Source organism: Dermochelys coriacea, chromosome 4 (assembly GCF_009764565.3).
Source record: "Dermochelys coriacea isolate rDerCor1 chromosome 4, rDerCor1.pri.v4, whole genome shotgun sequence".
Classification (NCBI taxonomy): domain Eukaryota; kingdom Metazoa; phylum Chordata; order Testudines; family Dermochelyidae; genus Dermochelys; species Dermochelys coriacea.
This window is the reverse complement of record NC_050071.1, coordinates 99396459-99413082: the sequence shown is the minus strand read 5'-3', so window position 1 is coordinate 99413082 and position 16624 is coordinate 99396459. Positions and strand designations below refer to the sequence as shown.

At 44.9% G+C, this 16624-nt stretch overlaps 1 protein-coding gene across 12 annotated transcripts in view; it reads left to right on the top strand.

Annotated features, from left to right (window-relative positions):
• The first annotated feature begins 2010 nt into the window (after positions 1 to 2010).
• The window catches only part of NSUN7 (NOP2/Sun RNA methyltransferase family member 7), a 64029-nt gene continuing 49415 nt past the window's right edge, over positions 2011 to 16624 (top strand). The window contains exons 1-3 of one of the 12 annotated variants that reach the window (XM_043513928.1): positions 2011 to 2132; positions 14884 to 15156; positions 15412 to 15767. In XM_043513928.1, coding sequence (XP_043369863.1) covers positions 15470 to 15767 — 298 coding nt within the window. In that variant the 5' untranslated portion in view covers positions 2011 to 2132; positions 14884 to 15156; positions 15412 to 15469. Of the gene's footprint in view, positions 2133 to 3173; positions 3471 to 7925; positions 7997 to 14883; positions 15157 to 15411; positions 15768 to 16624 lie in introns of those variants that run through there. The other 11 variants (XM_038400801.2, XM_038400804.2, XM_043513927.1 and 8 more) reach the window with 11 other exon arrangements.

Genomic DNA, 16624 nt, shown 5'->3' with positions numbered 1-16624 from the left:
CAACATTAATGTGGAAAATTCAATAATCAAATAGACAGAACATTTCAAAATTTCAGAGCCAGATTGTGTTCTCGGTTACACTGGTGTAAATCCAGAGTAACTCCATTGATAGTTACTGCAGACTTGCACTAATGTAACTAACAAGAGAATCTGGGCCCAGGTTTCTGTATCTCTGACTCATAATATCCTAAAACAGTCATATTGGACAAACTCCAGTAAATTGGCCCATAGCCTAAACACCCAGGCTGTGCCAATATCTAGATATTGGCCCCATATCTAAACAAATGCTTTGCCTCAGTCTTTAATAAGGCTAACAAGGATCTTAGGGATAATGGTAGCATGACAAATGGGAATGAGGATATGGAGGTAGATATTACCATATCTGAGGTAGAAGCGAAACTCAAACAGCTTAATGGGACTAAATCGGGGGGTCCAGATAATCTTCATCCAAGAATATTAAAGGAATTGGCACCTGAAATTGCAAGCCCATTAGCAAGAATTTTTAATGAATCTGTAAACTCGGGAGTTGTACTGTATGATTGGAGAATTGCTAACATAGTTCCTATTTTTAAAAAAGGAAAAAAAAGTGATCTGGGTAACTACAGGCCTGTTAGTTTGACATCTGTAGTATGCAAGGTCTTGGAAAAAATTTTGAAGGAGAAAGTAGTTAAAGACATTGAAGTCAATGGTAAATGGGACAAAATACAACATGGTTTTACAAAAGGTAGATCGTGCCAAACCAACCTGATCTCCTTCTTTGAGAAAGTAACAGATTTTTTAGACAAAGGAAACATAGTGGATCTAATCTACCTAGATTTCGGTAAGGTGTTTGATACCGTGCCACATGGGGAATTATTAGTTAAATTGGAAAAGATGGGGCTCAATATGAACACTGAAAGGTGGATAAGGAATTGGTTAAAGGGGAGACTACAATGGGTCCTACTAAAAGGTGAACTGTCAGGCTGGAGAGGCAGCACTACATGGGCTGATATTACCTTTTAACTCTTTTGGGCACAGTGTAGGGTTTGTATATCCCATCACATTTACACTTTGATAGTGAAAGTATCATACACAGAGATACTTGCAAAAACTACCGTGACACTAGATAATCCATTCAATCCATTTAGTAAAAGGCTTGCTCTTCCCATTTGAAGGAAAGTGAAATAACAAAGTTGTGCCTCAAAAATTATTCTGTATGTACCCAACAACAAATATTATATTTATCCTTGCCTTTTAAGGAGGAACCCTAATGTTGTCTGAACTACCACATATAAATCATGCCCTTCTCAATCTTTGCACAAAGACTATAACTCGATCACATATGGAACTGGTTGAAACTTGGGGATTTTGGTTTGCCTTAAGTTTTGGTATTTTTGAATTTACTTTTGTTCCAATGGTACTTGCTTGTGTTTCAGCAAAAGTTAGATTTCATGAAACTATTTTTTTGGAAAATTGCCAATTATCTCTAATCATTTATCATAGCTCCAGAACAAGAACCTGTGTTTGCACCATAACTATTATTATTATTTTAAATGTTGAGTCTTTGTCCATTCCTGACTTCTCTACCCAAGCAAAATTTCTATTGCTAAAAACTGCAGATATCTTATGAATGCATAAGAACATCAGGATCAGGTAAACGGATTCTAAGGATCAGATCCTCCACTAGTGTAAATGAGTATAGCTCCTGATGCTGCACATCAGTTGAGCTACACCCATTTATACCAATTGAGGATCTGGCCCTAACTTTGATTTTTAAGGATTTATGTATATATGTGAGTAAACTCAGTAGACTTGAATCTTGGTTGCTCCGTTCCTTGTGTAGCCATTCACACCTGCACAAGGTGGGTCAGCACCTGCTGTCAAATCAGAATGGTACCTATATTGCACAGATGTAAAGACTTAAGAAAGATGCAAGACAGAGGTCAATCAAAGTAATTGGGTTCTATCAGCCTTTTAAGTTTTTTAGTTAAATCGTTGAGGATTTTGTCATTTTCCCTGTCAAAATCTGAAGACCACACATACTGCTATAGGTATGGCAGATTTATAGAAAAAATAACTGAATTTTTTATGACTGACTGAAGTTTAATTCTTTCAATTCTTAGATGTTGGGAAATACTTGAGAAATTTCAATGGTAAGTAAAATTAATTATTTAAAAATACCATTTAGTGTTGCACAGCACATAATAATTAGACACTGAGATTATTAGACTTTTCTTTCATAGCTAGAGCTAGTGGAGTAACTTGTACTGTAATAGTTTCTTCCTATGAGCACTGAGTTTAGATGAATTATATTAATAGGTTATTTGATGTGATGGTGACTATAGGTAGGGACTCATGATGCATTCTTGTTAGTTAGAGGGTTATTTTCATGCAGTTGGAATATACAATTAGATAGATCCTGGTAAGGTTTGTTCATTTTAATGAAATGTGCTTAATTAAGTTCATCCAGTTTCATGTGGTTTGGATTTGAACAAAACTTTGGATCCATAAAACTAAAAAAGTGAACCTAGCACGGATTCTTGCTACCCCAAACTGTGGTTTTTGCAAAGCCTTGTTTACAGTATCTCGGGGAAGTGGATGTGTCTCTCTCACACCTCCTTCTCCCAGGAACCAACTCCAGAAACCCCTCGGTCCCAGCCCAGAGCACCCTCCTACACCCCAAACTCCTCATCCCCAGCCCCACCCCAGAGCCCTCACCCCCTCCCACACCCCGACCCCAATTTTGTGAGCTTTCATGGCCCACCATACACTTTCTATTCCCAGATGTTGCCCTCAGCCCAAAAAGTTTGCCCACCCCTGGGCTAGATTATCCTCAGTCCTGCCTTGAGTGCAGGGGCCTGGACTAGATGACCTCTCGAGGTCCCTTCCACTCCCATGATTCTATGGCCCCTGCGGTCTCCGCTTCGCCTCGCTAGCTGCTCTTCGTGAATTAGCCCTTTGAGCGCAATGGCGAGAAGACGCAATCTGGGCCCACCCCCCAGGGCTGACAGATGCGCACCCCCTAGAAAGAGCAGGCCCACTAAAGGGGGAAGGGCCCAATCCCGTCCCCTCCCAGTGGCGGCAGAAAGATGCCCTGAGCCCCGCCCCCCGCTGCTCTAGAGAACCACCATCCGGACTCTACCAACCTATCACAGAAAGGAGGGCCACGGGGCAGAAACGTTTTCCGCGCAGGCAGGCCCAGCTCCGTTCCGAAGGGGGTGGTTGCGGAGTGGGAGACATGAGGCTAGGGGAGCCGCGCCGCGCGCCCCCCCCGTGGGGGAGAGGAGCATGGTAGAGTCTGAATTTAAACGAAACGGTCTCTGGAGCTGCGTTCTCTCCCCCGTCTGTCTCTGCGCCGGCAAGAAGTGGGGCGTGCGCGCCGGGCCGCGTGCCCGGTCCCGCCCCGCCCCGCCGCGGCAGAGATTTGGGGCCGGCGGGGTGAAGGCTGCTCTCAGGCAGCTGCTGCCGGCGCGTGAAGCGCGGAGAGGCGGGTAAGGCAGAGCGGGACGGGCACAAGCCCTAAGGGCGCGTCTCCCCCTTCTGCCCCCGGCTGGCGGTAACTCCCGCGGTGCTGGGAGGGGGCTTCTGCCCCTCGCCCCTCCTGGGGGCTAGCGGGACTGTTACTCCGCGGCCCGGGTAGGGCAGCATCCGCCGCGCCGGAAGGAGCGCTGCGCTGCGGGCACCAGCCGCAGGTGCGGCACGGCGGGCCCCTGTGCGGTCAGCCGGGGCTCTGCTGGTGCGGGTCGGAGTTTCCTTAACTCTTGTTTCAGCGGCGTGGCTGCCGCGCCGAGGGGCCCCTCTACGGCTTGCGGGCGCGGCCCTGGCTGCCGGCGCCGTTCTGCCGTCAGGCGGGCCCGGGATAGCGTCTAAGGCCGAGCCCTCCCCTGCGGGAGCCTTTCTCTCGTCCCCCAAGGCCCCGCGTGGAGTGCGGTGTCCAGGGTTTTCCCCAGGAATTGAAATGGGGGGTCAGGGCCCATGAGGGGTGAGACCGTGAGGGTGAAGATGGGCTGCATGGCACCAGAGTAAAAACTGAAGGTTTCATGACCCTTCTCTTCGCTTTTAAAAATCCTCTCACAAATTAAAGGGGGCTACTCAAGCCTTCTATGAAGCACTACATCTACATCCTTCTTGGTTTCTTGTTATAATTGTGCACAACTCTGTTAATGAACTTGTTGAATGCACTGCATTCATCTTCGGTGACTTCTCCTGTGTCCCGTACTTCCACTCCTTCAGTTGATATGGTCATTACTTCATTCACGTGATCAGGCAGAAGGCGAGGACGTCTTTCAAAACACACAAATCTATTCAATGGTGAAAAAGAGCGCTTAACTGTAGCTGTTGTGACTGGGAGTAGGAAGAGATGAATTCCTACTTCTTTCAGTCCAGGAAACATAGCATAAAGATCGGGTTGAGCTGATCATTAGTGATGATAAAGAAGTTGAAGTCAAATTTTCATTCATTCGTCATATGATAGTCCGCTCTGTGTTCACGTTCTCTATTCTGTCCTGAGTACGTGGCAGCTCCATTGCTGGTAGTGCCTCACTCTACTCAACTGTCTGTGTTTTATAAGATGGGGATCTGTAAAAGCTATGTAGAGGTTGAGTAGAATCTAGAAGTCGCTGTTGTAGATTTTTAAGAATCAAGTCGTCTTTCTGCAAGAAACTCAACTGACTGGCTAGACGCATGTGGTGCAACAGTGAAAGACTCAACACTTGAAAAAGTGAAGAACTCTCTCACCACATTCAAAAAATTTGCATACATGGCTGATGAATGCACCAATGTCTTTTTTCAGTTGTCTTAACAAACACTTCTTGTCCCCTTCACTTAAGGATTCAATATAAATGCCTTCATTAGTCAACTTCTGGACTGAAGTCTTTGCTTCTTCCAGTACTTTTTCAATAGCTCTCTGATCCAAATGCAGCTTCTATTGCTGAACAAAGGTCTACTACGGTTGTAGCAGATGCCAGGATGGCATTGTTTAATGACCCAAGTGGTTTCAACGTAGACTTACAAGAGAGAGAATGGCAATAGTCTTCTCTGAATGTAGTAGCAAAAGTAATCCACCAGCCTCACTACTTAGATCCATCCCATCTTGGTAGATACTTTCCAAAGCCAGTAATAAGGGCTGGAGTAATTTTAAGACAACAGCCAAGGATCGCTCATGAGAAAGCCAGAGGGTTTTCCCAGGTTGGACTAATTTGAACTTCAGTCCCAGTGTATCTTCAGTATTTTCCAAGATATTCAGCCTTTTTGGACTCTTGTTGAAAAAAGAATATAATGTAGACATTAAATTTATAGCTTTTAAAATGTCTTTTGAAGAGTCTGCAGCTTGTACTAGCACGAGTTGGAGTAGATGGCCTCTGCAGCACGTATAGGAGAGACTAGGGTTACACTTTTCACTGAGCAAAGCTTGTGCTCCACCATGTCTTCCAGAGACGTTTGCACCTCCATCAAATGCACAAGCAGCCATCTGTTTGGGGTCCAGTTGGCAAGCATTTAACTCTAAGATGTGGGTTGTCATAGAGGCAGCCAATCTGTCTTCTATAACTTGAACATCTAGAAATGCATGTACTGGCCTACCACTGACATCAAGATAACGTACGCAATGACTTGATGACCATTTACATTGGTGCATTCATCAGCCATGTATGCAAATTTTTTGAATGTGGTGAGAGAGTTCTTCACTTTTTCAAGTGTTGAGTCTTTCACTGTTGCGCCACATGCATCTAGCCAGTCAGTTGAGTTTCTTGCAGAAAGATAGTGAGCATTTGCTGGCCTTGTTCGGAACCAGTGTTCAACTTTAAGGATGAACAAGTGACAATGCACTTAAATTGGAGGCCAGTGTTTTCGTGTGTGGTATCTCTTTCTTAAATAGAAAGTATGATGCAACAGCCATGTTTGTTCGCGTTAACTGTGTTGTGTCTCCAGCATTCTTAACGGCCTCATTAACTCTCACCGGTGTTGTTCTTGGTCAGTGGAGACTCAGAGTTCAGAGATGTTCACCTCTCACATGAGTTCACCTCTCGGGTGCAGGGCAAGAAGGCACCCTCTAGCTGCTCACTGTTCGCTCTGGCCACTGTTGTTCGTTGTGCCACCATTCACTCCATCGCTCTGTGGTCAGTGGCCCTGTGCCATTACCATCTGCTGCCACTGTGACCTCTGTGAGTTGGTCTCTTGAGGTTCCACCCAGTTCTCAGTGATTTTTAGCTGAGCGCTCAGTGGGGGAACCTCTGTGGGCAGACTGGGCTGTCTCTTCCACAGAAACACTGTCCCACAGCCGGTCTAAGCACTTAAACCTGATTATCAGTGATTTCAACTGTAGTGGTCAGTTCACAGAACAAAAGACTATCTATGGAGCCTAATTAGCTCTGTCTTCAAACAGTGGAGAGGGGCAGGTCAAATAGTACTTGTGACTCAGGCAGACCATCAAGCAAAACACCTGTCCCCACACTCTCTCTTGATGCCCTGAATCAGCAGAGGCTTAAGTACAGTTCTACTGCCCTTTACTCATACAAATATAAGAATAAAAACATTTCTTTATCCCCCGCATTCAAGTGATTTGTAACCCAGCCAAAATCTATCACTTGGGTAACACAGCTCTGTTTGCTGGATACCTAGTTAGATAAGGTGTGAATGTAAATACAATCTGGTCCTGAAGCCTTTTCTCCCCAACCCCCAGCTCATCACGAGCTGTCAGGGAGAGCTAATTTAGACTTTGCTTACAAATCATAATTTGAAATTATTAGGTTGGCCAACATCACCAAAATGAATGCACTGATGGTTATAAAAACAACAGCTGTATAAGGAAGCTAGTCTCTGTTCATTCTTTTCAAATCTATTATACTTATTCAGATACACATATTTTATGATAAACTTTATATGCTTTTAAAGTGTGTATTAATGTTTCAATTTCAATTCAAATTTCCAAACAATCACTAAATTGGGAACACTGCATGTAACTAGTTCACAAAACTGGGTGGGGGAGGGTGTTGGGGAAATTTGGGGGGGGTAAACACCCCTATGGGAGGGTGGTAGAGAAATCCCTGGCAGTGTCCTTCTGCTGCTGCTGGGCCAAGCAGGTGCCCTCGTGGAGCTGAGCATTAACCAGGAGATGGCATTGCACAGGGTCCCACTTGCCAGTTGTCATGGCATCTTCCAGGCAAGTCTGGGGACCTGAGCAGGGGAAATCCTCGGTCGGGGTGGGGTTGTAAGCAGTGTTGTAATGATAATACTGGGGATTCTGCCTGTTCTTTATTGTGTGTCTCTTTCCATCTGTGCACTGTCTTCTGATGTGCTTCACTCATTTTAGCCTCCAGCTTGTGTCTCCCTTGGGCTTGTCTTCACTGGCGTGTTCCAGAGAAATCTTTCACTGTTGCCTAGAAACTTGGAAGTGTTAACTGGCTACAGCTGACACTTTTACCACCCTGTTGTATGGACCTGCTTTGAGCAGCGTCAGACAGCACTGTGGTGGTAACACTAGCTCTCCCATGCTTACTTGTACTGGTGGACCTGTGCTCAAGAGTGATGGTAGGGAGGCCTCCCTAAAATCCTCAGTACCAGTGTAGCACAACAGAGCTGCAGCCAAGAAAAGTATTTTGTATCTATTATATAAATGTGTTAACTAATGCTTGTACTATACTTTAGATTATTAAGTTATATATGTTATTTAATAACAAAGTGAATACTATGAGCACACTTGAAAATTAATTCTGGTTCAAGAGTTCACTATTTCAGCAATACTCCCTATAATTAAGTGGGAGGACCTCTTGAACGGTGATGACCTCTCTAGAATTTGTATTTCCCTCTTTAAATGTAGAGAATGTTGCTAGAACCTGAGGTTCTCTAAAACTGGAATGAATTTCTTAAGTATGCCTAAACTTTGAGCTGTGACTTTCATGGGCTGCAACTCATTTATTGTACTAATCTTTTTCTTTTCCTGTCCATAGATAAGTAAAACTGGGCAACTAGAAACTATACTATCGGGAACTTTATCTTCTGTGTTCACAGCTGATATAAGGTGGATGCACATTTTAAATTATCAAGTACTTCTATCAAAATATAACTATCCAAAGGGGGACAGGGTGTTACAATTCATAGAGAAGTGACCACAAAATGAAAGAAAAGGACTAAGATCTCTGGCATCTGAAAGGTCGTTAGTGTCCCAAAGATTTGTGCAGGCTGCTTTAGACACCTCTGCTGTGGCAGCATATGCAGTGGCCATTTTCATTGTGATGTGGGCTTCATGGCGCCCATTTTTGAGAATACTAAAGGGGGTCCAAATGACATTTGAGAACCTCTTGTTTGAAGATTTTGATTTAGTTAACATTGGAACTGATGAAGCCCTGAAGGATTTGAGAGCTCTACTCATTGGATGTATACAAACCAGCCACCTGGAGGAGGCAGGACAGACCCGCAAAGCTTTGCCAGACAGAGCCTCTGTACCTCTTGTTCCAATGATTGAAGATGAGGCAGAAGTTCAAATGCAGGAGACATTCTGCCTCTTCACCCCTGCTGCACACTTCATCTACTTTATGGCAGCAAGTTAGAGGCCATTGTTGAGAGCCAATCAGAACCATTACCGGATGTGTACCCCTTTCCACCCCCTGTTTGGAAACCACCTCTTATTTTCAGGAGGGCTGAAACCAGCTGACCTCTGACCTGCGGGTCCTGGTAATCACAAACAAAAGGATATTCAATGTGATTCCAGGCACTTCCTACCCACACTTTTTCCTTTTCCCATCCCTCTTCAGGAGTTTTTTTTCATGAAATAAAGTTGAAACCAGAGGTAAAGTCCTTTCTGCTACCCAAAGCAGTGGATGAAGAGTCCCTGGAATTCAGAGGCAAGAGGTTCTACTCCTGCTACTTTTTATTTTGAAAAAAGAAAGGGGCTGGCATTCTATTCTAGACTTCAGATGTCTCAACAAATTAATTCATTGTTTCAGGCTTAAAATGTTGACTGGGACATCAGTTATTTCTCATGATTGGTTGACTCCTGTTGGTCTTCAGGATTTGTATTTCCACCTGTCCATATGTCCAGCACACAGAAAGTACCTCAGACATGAAGTAGGGGACTTTTGCTGCCAATACAGGCTTCTGCCTTTTGGTCTCTCCCTGGCACTAAGTATTCACCATAGGTGCCGACTCCATGGGTGCTGGAGCACCCACAGGGAAAAAATGGTGGGTGCTGAGCACCCACTGGCAGCCCCCCTCTCAGAACCTCCCCCATGCTTTCTGCCTGCTGGCAGGCTGTGCCAAGCCAATCAGCGCCTTCCCGCCTTCCTTGCACCTCCTGTCCACTGCAATCAGCTGTTTTGTGATGTGTGGCAGGTTCTGGAGGCAGGGTGGAGGAATGAGGACATGGTGCACTTGGGGGAGGAGGTGGGGCTGGAAGAGGTGGGGTGGGATGGGGCCTTGGGAGAAGGGGTGGAGTGGGGGCGGGGCCTGGGGCAGAGCCGGGGGTCAAGCCCCTTCTCCCCCACTGGCACTTTGGAAAGTCGGCACCTGTGGTATTCACTAAGCATTTAGTGGTCATCAAAGCCCATTTAACAAGACGCAATATTCAGTTATACCCATACATTGATGACTGGCTGATCTGGTGAATATCTTCTGAAAAGGCAACATTCCATTTATGAGATCTGACAGCTCTGTACCACAATGGGGCTCAAGATCAGCTGAGAGAAATCTACACTTTTATTGACCCAAAGTATATCATTCATAGGTGCTGTGTTAGAGTTGAGGTCAACAGGAACGTATATACCATGGGGTCCAAATCCATAGTTGGATAGTAAGTCTCTTAAATGATCTGCAAGCTCAACCTGAGATGTCTATAAGAGCATGTCTCAGATTTATAGGTCGTGTGTTCTTCTGCACCAATGATGCACAGCATTGCAGACTTTATACAAAGTGGTTGTAGTAACTCCTCGCTTAATGTTGTCCTGGTTAATGTTGTTACGTCGTAGATCAATTAGAAAACATGGTTGTTTAAAGTTGTGCAATGCTCCCTGATGACATTGTTTGGTAGCCACCTGCTTTGTCCACTGCTTGCAGAAAGAGCAGCCTGTTGGAGCTAGGAAGCAGGGTGGATTGGCAGCCCCCCTAAGTTTCCTGTGTGGAAGTCTCCCAGCAGGCTAGCAATTGCCGGGCAGTTCAGCTGCCCCTCCCCCACACTGTTTGCTGCTTCTGACCTCTGCCTTGGAGCTGCTCCTGGGAGCCTTCTGCTTGCTGTTCAGGGGGTGGGGGAAGGAGGGGTGCTAATGTCAGGGTGTCTTCCACCTGCTCCTGTCCACTGCTTCTGTACCTCATCTCCACAGAGTGGGGGGGTGGGGGTGGGACAGGACAGGGCTCAGTATGGAGGGAGCTTGCTGGCAGCAGCTGCTGTCTCAACTTGCTGATCTACTTAAAAAGGCAGCAATATTGTTAATCTATCAAACTATACTCTTAACCCAGCAGAAGAATCTGTCCTATCTCGGGGCCTCTCCTTTTGCCCCTCCACCCCCACGAACATGATACAGTTCTGTGGTGACCTAGAATCCTATTTTCGACGTCTCCAATTCAAGGAATATTTCCAACACACCTCTGACCAACATATTAACCCACAGAGACCTTCCTACCAACACTACAAAAAGAAGGATTCTGGGTGGACTCCTCCTGAAGGTCGAAACAGCAGACTGGACTTCTACATAGAGTGCTTCTGCCGACGTGCACGGGCTGAAATTGTGGAAAAGCAGCATCACTTGCCCCATAACCTCAGCCATGCAGAACACAATGCCATCCACAGCCTCAGAAACAACTGACATCATAATCAAAAAGGCTGACAAAGGAGGTGCTGTCGTCATGAATTGGTTGGAATATGAACAAGAGGCTACTAGGCAGCTCTCCAACACCACTTTCTACAAGCCATTACCCTCTGATGCCACTGAGGGTTACCAAAAGAAACTATAGCATTTGCTCAAGAAACTCCCTGAAAAAGCACAAGAACAAATCCGCACAGACACACCCCTAGAACCCCTGACTTCCTGAGGAAACTACAGTCCACTGGTGATCTTCCTAAAATCACCATCCTGGCCACTATGGATGTATAAGCCCTCTACACCAACATTCCACACAAAGATGGACTACAAGCCGTCAGGAACAGTATCCCCAATAATGTCATGGCTAACCTGGTGGCTGAACTTTGACTTTGTCCTCACCCATAACTATTTCACATTTGGGGACAATGTATACCTTCAAATCAGTGGCACTGCGATGGGTACCCGCATGGCCCCACAGTATGCCAACATTTTTATGGCTGACTTAGAACAACGCTTCCTCAGCTCTCGTCCCCTAATGCCCCTACTCTACTTGCGCTACATTGATGACATCTTCATCATCTGGACCCATAGAAAAGAAGCCCATGATTTCAACAATTTCCATCCCACCATCAACCTCAGCCTGGACCAGTCCACACAAGAGATCCACTTCCTTGATACTACGGTGCTAATACGCGATGGTCACATAAACACCACCCTATATCGGAAACCTACTGACTGCTATTCCTACCTACATGCCTCTAGCTTTTATCCAGATCACACCACGCGATCCATTATCTACAGCCAAGCTCTACGATATAACTGCATTTTCTCCAACCCCTCAGACAGAGACACATACCTACAAGATCTCTATCATGCATTCTTACAACTACAATACCCACCTGCTGAAGTGAAGAAACAGATTGACAGAGCCAGAAGAGTACCCAGAAGTCACCTACTACAGGACAGGCCCAACAAAGAAAATAACAGAACGCCACTAGCCATCACCTTCAGCCCCCAACTAAAACCTTTCCAACGCATCATCAAGGATCTACAACCTATCCTGAAGGATGACCCATCACTCTCACAGATCTTGGGAGACAGGCCAGTCTTTGCTTACAGACAGCCCTCCAACCTGAAGCAAATACTCACCAGCAACCACACAACAGAACCACTAACCCAGGAACCTATCCTTGCAACAAAGCCCGTTGCCAACTCTGTCCACATATCTATTCAGGGGACACAGTCATAGGGCCTAATCACATCAGCCACACTATCAGAGACTCGCTCACCTGCGCATCTACCAATGTGATATATGCCATCATGTGCCAGCAATGCCCCTCTGCCATGTACATTGGTCAAACTGGACAGTCTCTACGTAAAAGAATAAATGGACACAAATCAGATGTCAAGAATTATAACATTCAAAAACCAGTTGGAGAACACTTCAATCTCTCAGGTCACTCGATTACAGACCTAAAAGTTGCAATTCTTCAACAAAAGATCTTCAAAACCAGACTCCAACGAGAGACTGCTGAATTGGAATTAATTTGCCAACTGGATACAATTAACTTTGGCTTGAATAGAGACTGGAAATGGATGAATCATTGCACAAAGTAAAACTATTTCCCCATGTTGTTTCTCCCCCTTACCCCCCCCCCCCCCACTGTTCCTCAGATGTTCTTGTTAGCTGCTGGAAATGGCCTACCTTGCTTGTCACCATGAAAGGTTTTCCTCTTCCCCCCCCTCTCCCCCCCGGGTGATGGCTCATCTTAAGTGATCACTCTCCTTACAGTGTGTATGATAAAACCCATTGTTTCATGTTCTCCGTGTGTGTATATAAATCTCCCCACTGTATTTTCCACCAAATGCATCCGATGAAGTGAGCTGTAGCTCATGAAAGCTTATGCTCTAATAAATTTGTTAGTCTCTAAGGTGCCACCGGTACTCCTTTTCTTTCACCAGAGTACCTCTTTGCTGCACCATTTCTTACCAAAATGTTGATTTTGATCAGCTCCCCATTTAAGAGAAGAAGCACTTTTTACTATTTTGCAACACAAGGTCTGACTCTTCCCTCCCCACCCAATCTCAACTTCATGTAAATAGCTGAGCCCTTCCCTTGTTGCAGGGATCCGTGATCCAAGTGATGGCAGAAAACATCACAGCTATGCATTATGTCAACAGAAAGAGGAGCATAATCATCGCTGCTCTATGTTTGTCTCTAGGATTGGTGCAGTCATCAGATCACGCTAGTCACTATGCGTCTTCCAGAGTTTTAAAATTCCCTCCCATCAACTTAACAGGCATGAATGGACTCTGAAGGACTCAGTCTTGAAGATCCTTATTTTCCACAGATGAGAATAATAAATGTCCTGTGTTTAGCTTCGGAGAGGGGTTTGGGCCTAGGCACTCTGTAAGATGCTGTCCTCATTTCATGCAGATTGGGGTACATGTGCCTACATGCCGATCCTGTTAGTACCAAGGGCATGGGCAGCCGGTGACCCGGCCATTGGGTGAGGCTAGCCCCTGGCCCCTCCGCTTCTGCCCCTCCCCCTTTCTTTACCCCCAGTAGAAAAATCTCTTCTATTTTGCTCAAGTTTTCAGTAAAACTTGTATTAGATTATGTATGAATATGTTGTCCACGTGGATTCCATGACCTGCCCTCCTTCCTTACTTCTAGTCTTACAAGGGTGTGCAAGGACACTCAGGTATGTCTACACAGCAGTATAAGTCTTTGGTTAGTGGTTCCCAAGTCAGCAGACCCATGTCAGGAAACTGTGGGCTTGATTGTCTATAGTGCCTTTTAACCCTAGGTTAAGGATTTTCTGACTTGTGCTTGAGCCTAGGCCTCTATTACCCACAGTGCAGTGCACAGAGCCGAGTCCAAGTAACCCTATCCCAGAGTGCCTTGTGTTCTTTTCCTCTCCTGCCTCGTGTCAACACTCTAGCCTTATGAATGTGTTGCACTGTGGGAAAACTCTACTGCCCACCCAGTTTCCTAAGAAAAATATCAAATGATACTGCTGGACACAATCTTGGGGAACTAAAGAGGTGGATTTTGTTTAGGAATATATGCCTCAGTCTTAATGGTACAAGGAGACTTTTATATTGGTGAAAGACATTCATGTTCCCCCAGTAAACTTGAAAATACTTAATACAGACAAATATAAATATAAGGTAGTCCTCAAAGGTGTTATAGGAAGTTAGATAATAGGACTAAAAATAGCTGTTGGACTAAAGAAATTAACTGAAAAGCAGCCCCTCTCTCTCTATTAAAGTGATTTGAATAGGGCTTTTTCTGAGCTTAGCTGACTTTCCTGGTGCATGTACAGGAATAAGGGATACCTGGGAGGGTGTGGGGAAGCTTTAAGGCTGGCTTCCACTCACTGCCCCCACAGTGCACGCTGCCTGGCTGTCTCTGCACATGCAGCCCAAGGAAGTTTGGGCAGAAAGCAGAGCAAGAACAAGTGGTTGCCCTGTAGGGCTCAGCACAGCTGGGAGAGGGAATGGCTCCCAGCTGCCAGGATGTTGGGGGTTGCTTTCCAGCTGTCAATTTGCTCTCTGCTCTGGACAAGCTCAGCGCTGCAGTGAAGAGGAGCTGGAGCCAATGCTGTAGGAGGCTCCAGGGAGGTTTTGGGGCTAGCTCTCGCTACTCAGACAGTGGGCTACCTGGGCGCTCCTGCACATGCAGCCATAGGGAGGTTAGAGGGAGCCAGTGAGCAGAGTGGGGACCGGAGGAGTACCCCTGCAGGGAGGAGAGAAGCTGGGGTATTGGGGGTCATCTTCCCCCAGCCGTGCTGATCTGGGAGCTCTGCTACTCCCCCTACCTGCAGGGCAGTTACTTAATCCCTGCTCCACTTTCTGTCCCCTCCCCAGGGCTGTGTGTGCATGGGCACCCAAGCAGCATGCACTAAAATCTGGCTGTGCTCTTCTGACCAGGAAGTAGCTCTCTTTGCAAAAAGCTTCTTCTGATCAGTCTCAACTGAAAACCCTGCAGGCTCTCTGATTGATTGTCTGCTAAACACCGGTTTGCAAGCATGCTATGAGCTGCTTCTATTTGCAAAGGGGAGGTGTGGCTTCCCATTGATTGCTGTGTATACATATCCTTATCACACAGGTTTAGTCCCTATGGAAACTGTCAGCTAAAATAGATCTTGGGTGTGCGTGAGCCACAGCTGCATAAGACCAGTGCCCATAGGGACCATTCCTGCTTCCTGAGTGTCCTTGCACACCCCATCCCAGGATGTGAAGGTTGGAGCGGGCCCAGCCATCTCAATTCCTTCACCGATACAGAATTTCACAGGAGTAGGACTCTGTAGATGCAAGGAATGAGGGCAGATCATGGAATCCATGTGGACAACCTATTTCAAAGAACCATGGTTATTATAAGGTAATTTTGGCTGTATTTATTTATTTTTATTTATAAAAGTAACTTGTATTTTTTAAAATAATGAAATAACATTTTGACTCTCACATTGGATAAAGTTGAGTGTGTCAAAGTTAAGCACATGTATTCATTTTTACAGGATCGGAGCCTAGATCAGAAATTTTAAGTATTTCTATTAAAAACCATAAAAATGAAGAGAAACAGTTTAATGAAACTGAAAACTGATTTTTAACACAAATTTTTTTTTTTTTTTTGCAGAGACAGTGGGATTCTGATTTCTCAAATCTTATTGTGCTGACAAAGCAACAGGGAAAGAATGCCAAGTTCCAAAAGTAATTTCTTGTTGTCAAGTGACATTTCAAATTTCCGGGAAATGGCAATATCAAATGAGAGAGAGCCTACTGAAAAGAGTACAACAAGTTTGATTGAGAACAATGGCTATCAAGACTCTGTATACATAAATGCAGCTAAAATTTTTCAAGGCATTCGTAATGAAAAGCCTCAGGATAAAATATTGGTTAGGTATGGTAATGAACTAGTGCCATCCCTACCAGATTTTAAAGATGAATGTTCTCAGCGCTCATCCTATGAACTGGCTTTTAGTGCTCTGAAATGTAAGTAGAAACTCTTTCCCCATATCGCTAGCAGAAATGATGCAGTTCAGAAAATATACAAAAACTATATGATGTATTTAGGTCATGCATATCAGTATGATCGCTTTTATTGATGGGCAGGAAGGATGGTTCAGTAATTAGCCTATGAATCTGGGATTACTTTACTTGGAGATTAGTTTTAAATTAACCAGAAACCCAGGATTGTTGAAATTGATGGCTGGTTGTAGACAGTGTATGGGGAAGCAAGGTGGGCTGTAGTATTTATATGGGAGAGGCAGTGTGTATATTTGATCAGCCATGTCCAAATGCTTTGGCAGAAACCCTTTTTGTCTGTTCAAGTCTGTTTGTTTGTCAATACTGTACAAATTCTTGTTAGAAAGCAAGATAATGTAAAACAAAGTACTTAATTTTCATTATTTAAATTTTTGGTGCTGTTTCCTGTAAAGGAAAAAGTGTGAATTCTGTCCATTTCAGCAACAAATAAATAAAATAAATTAATGAATATATTTTACTCCCCCGACAAACCGAACATGCTAAATTGACCATTATTAACTGAATCAATCATCCAAATTAAGAACCTGATTCTTCCCCCTCCCCTGTGTTGTTCCTGCATGGGAACAGGGACACTGATTTTGAACTGAGAAGTTGATTTATGGGTTCTTCCATGTGTTAGAAAGGGTTGGGATTTGGCTCATGGGGAGTCGTATGAGATTTGACCTTCAAAATATGGGGAGCTGGTATGAAGGGGGGACTGAGTGGAGGCCAGGACAACAGATTGTCTTTATCTCCACACTGCCTTCTGTCATACCTAGCCCTGTGAGAACACAGCTGGCTACTATATGCCATACTTATCAACA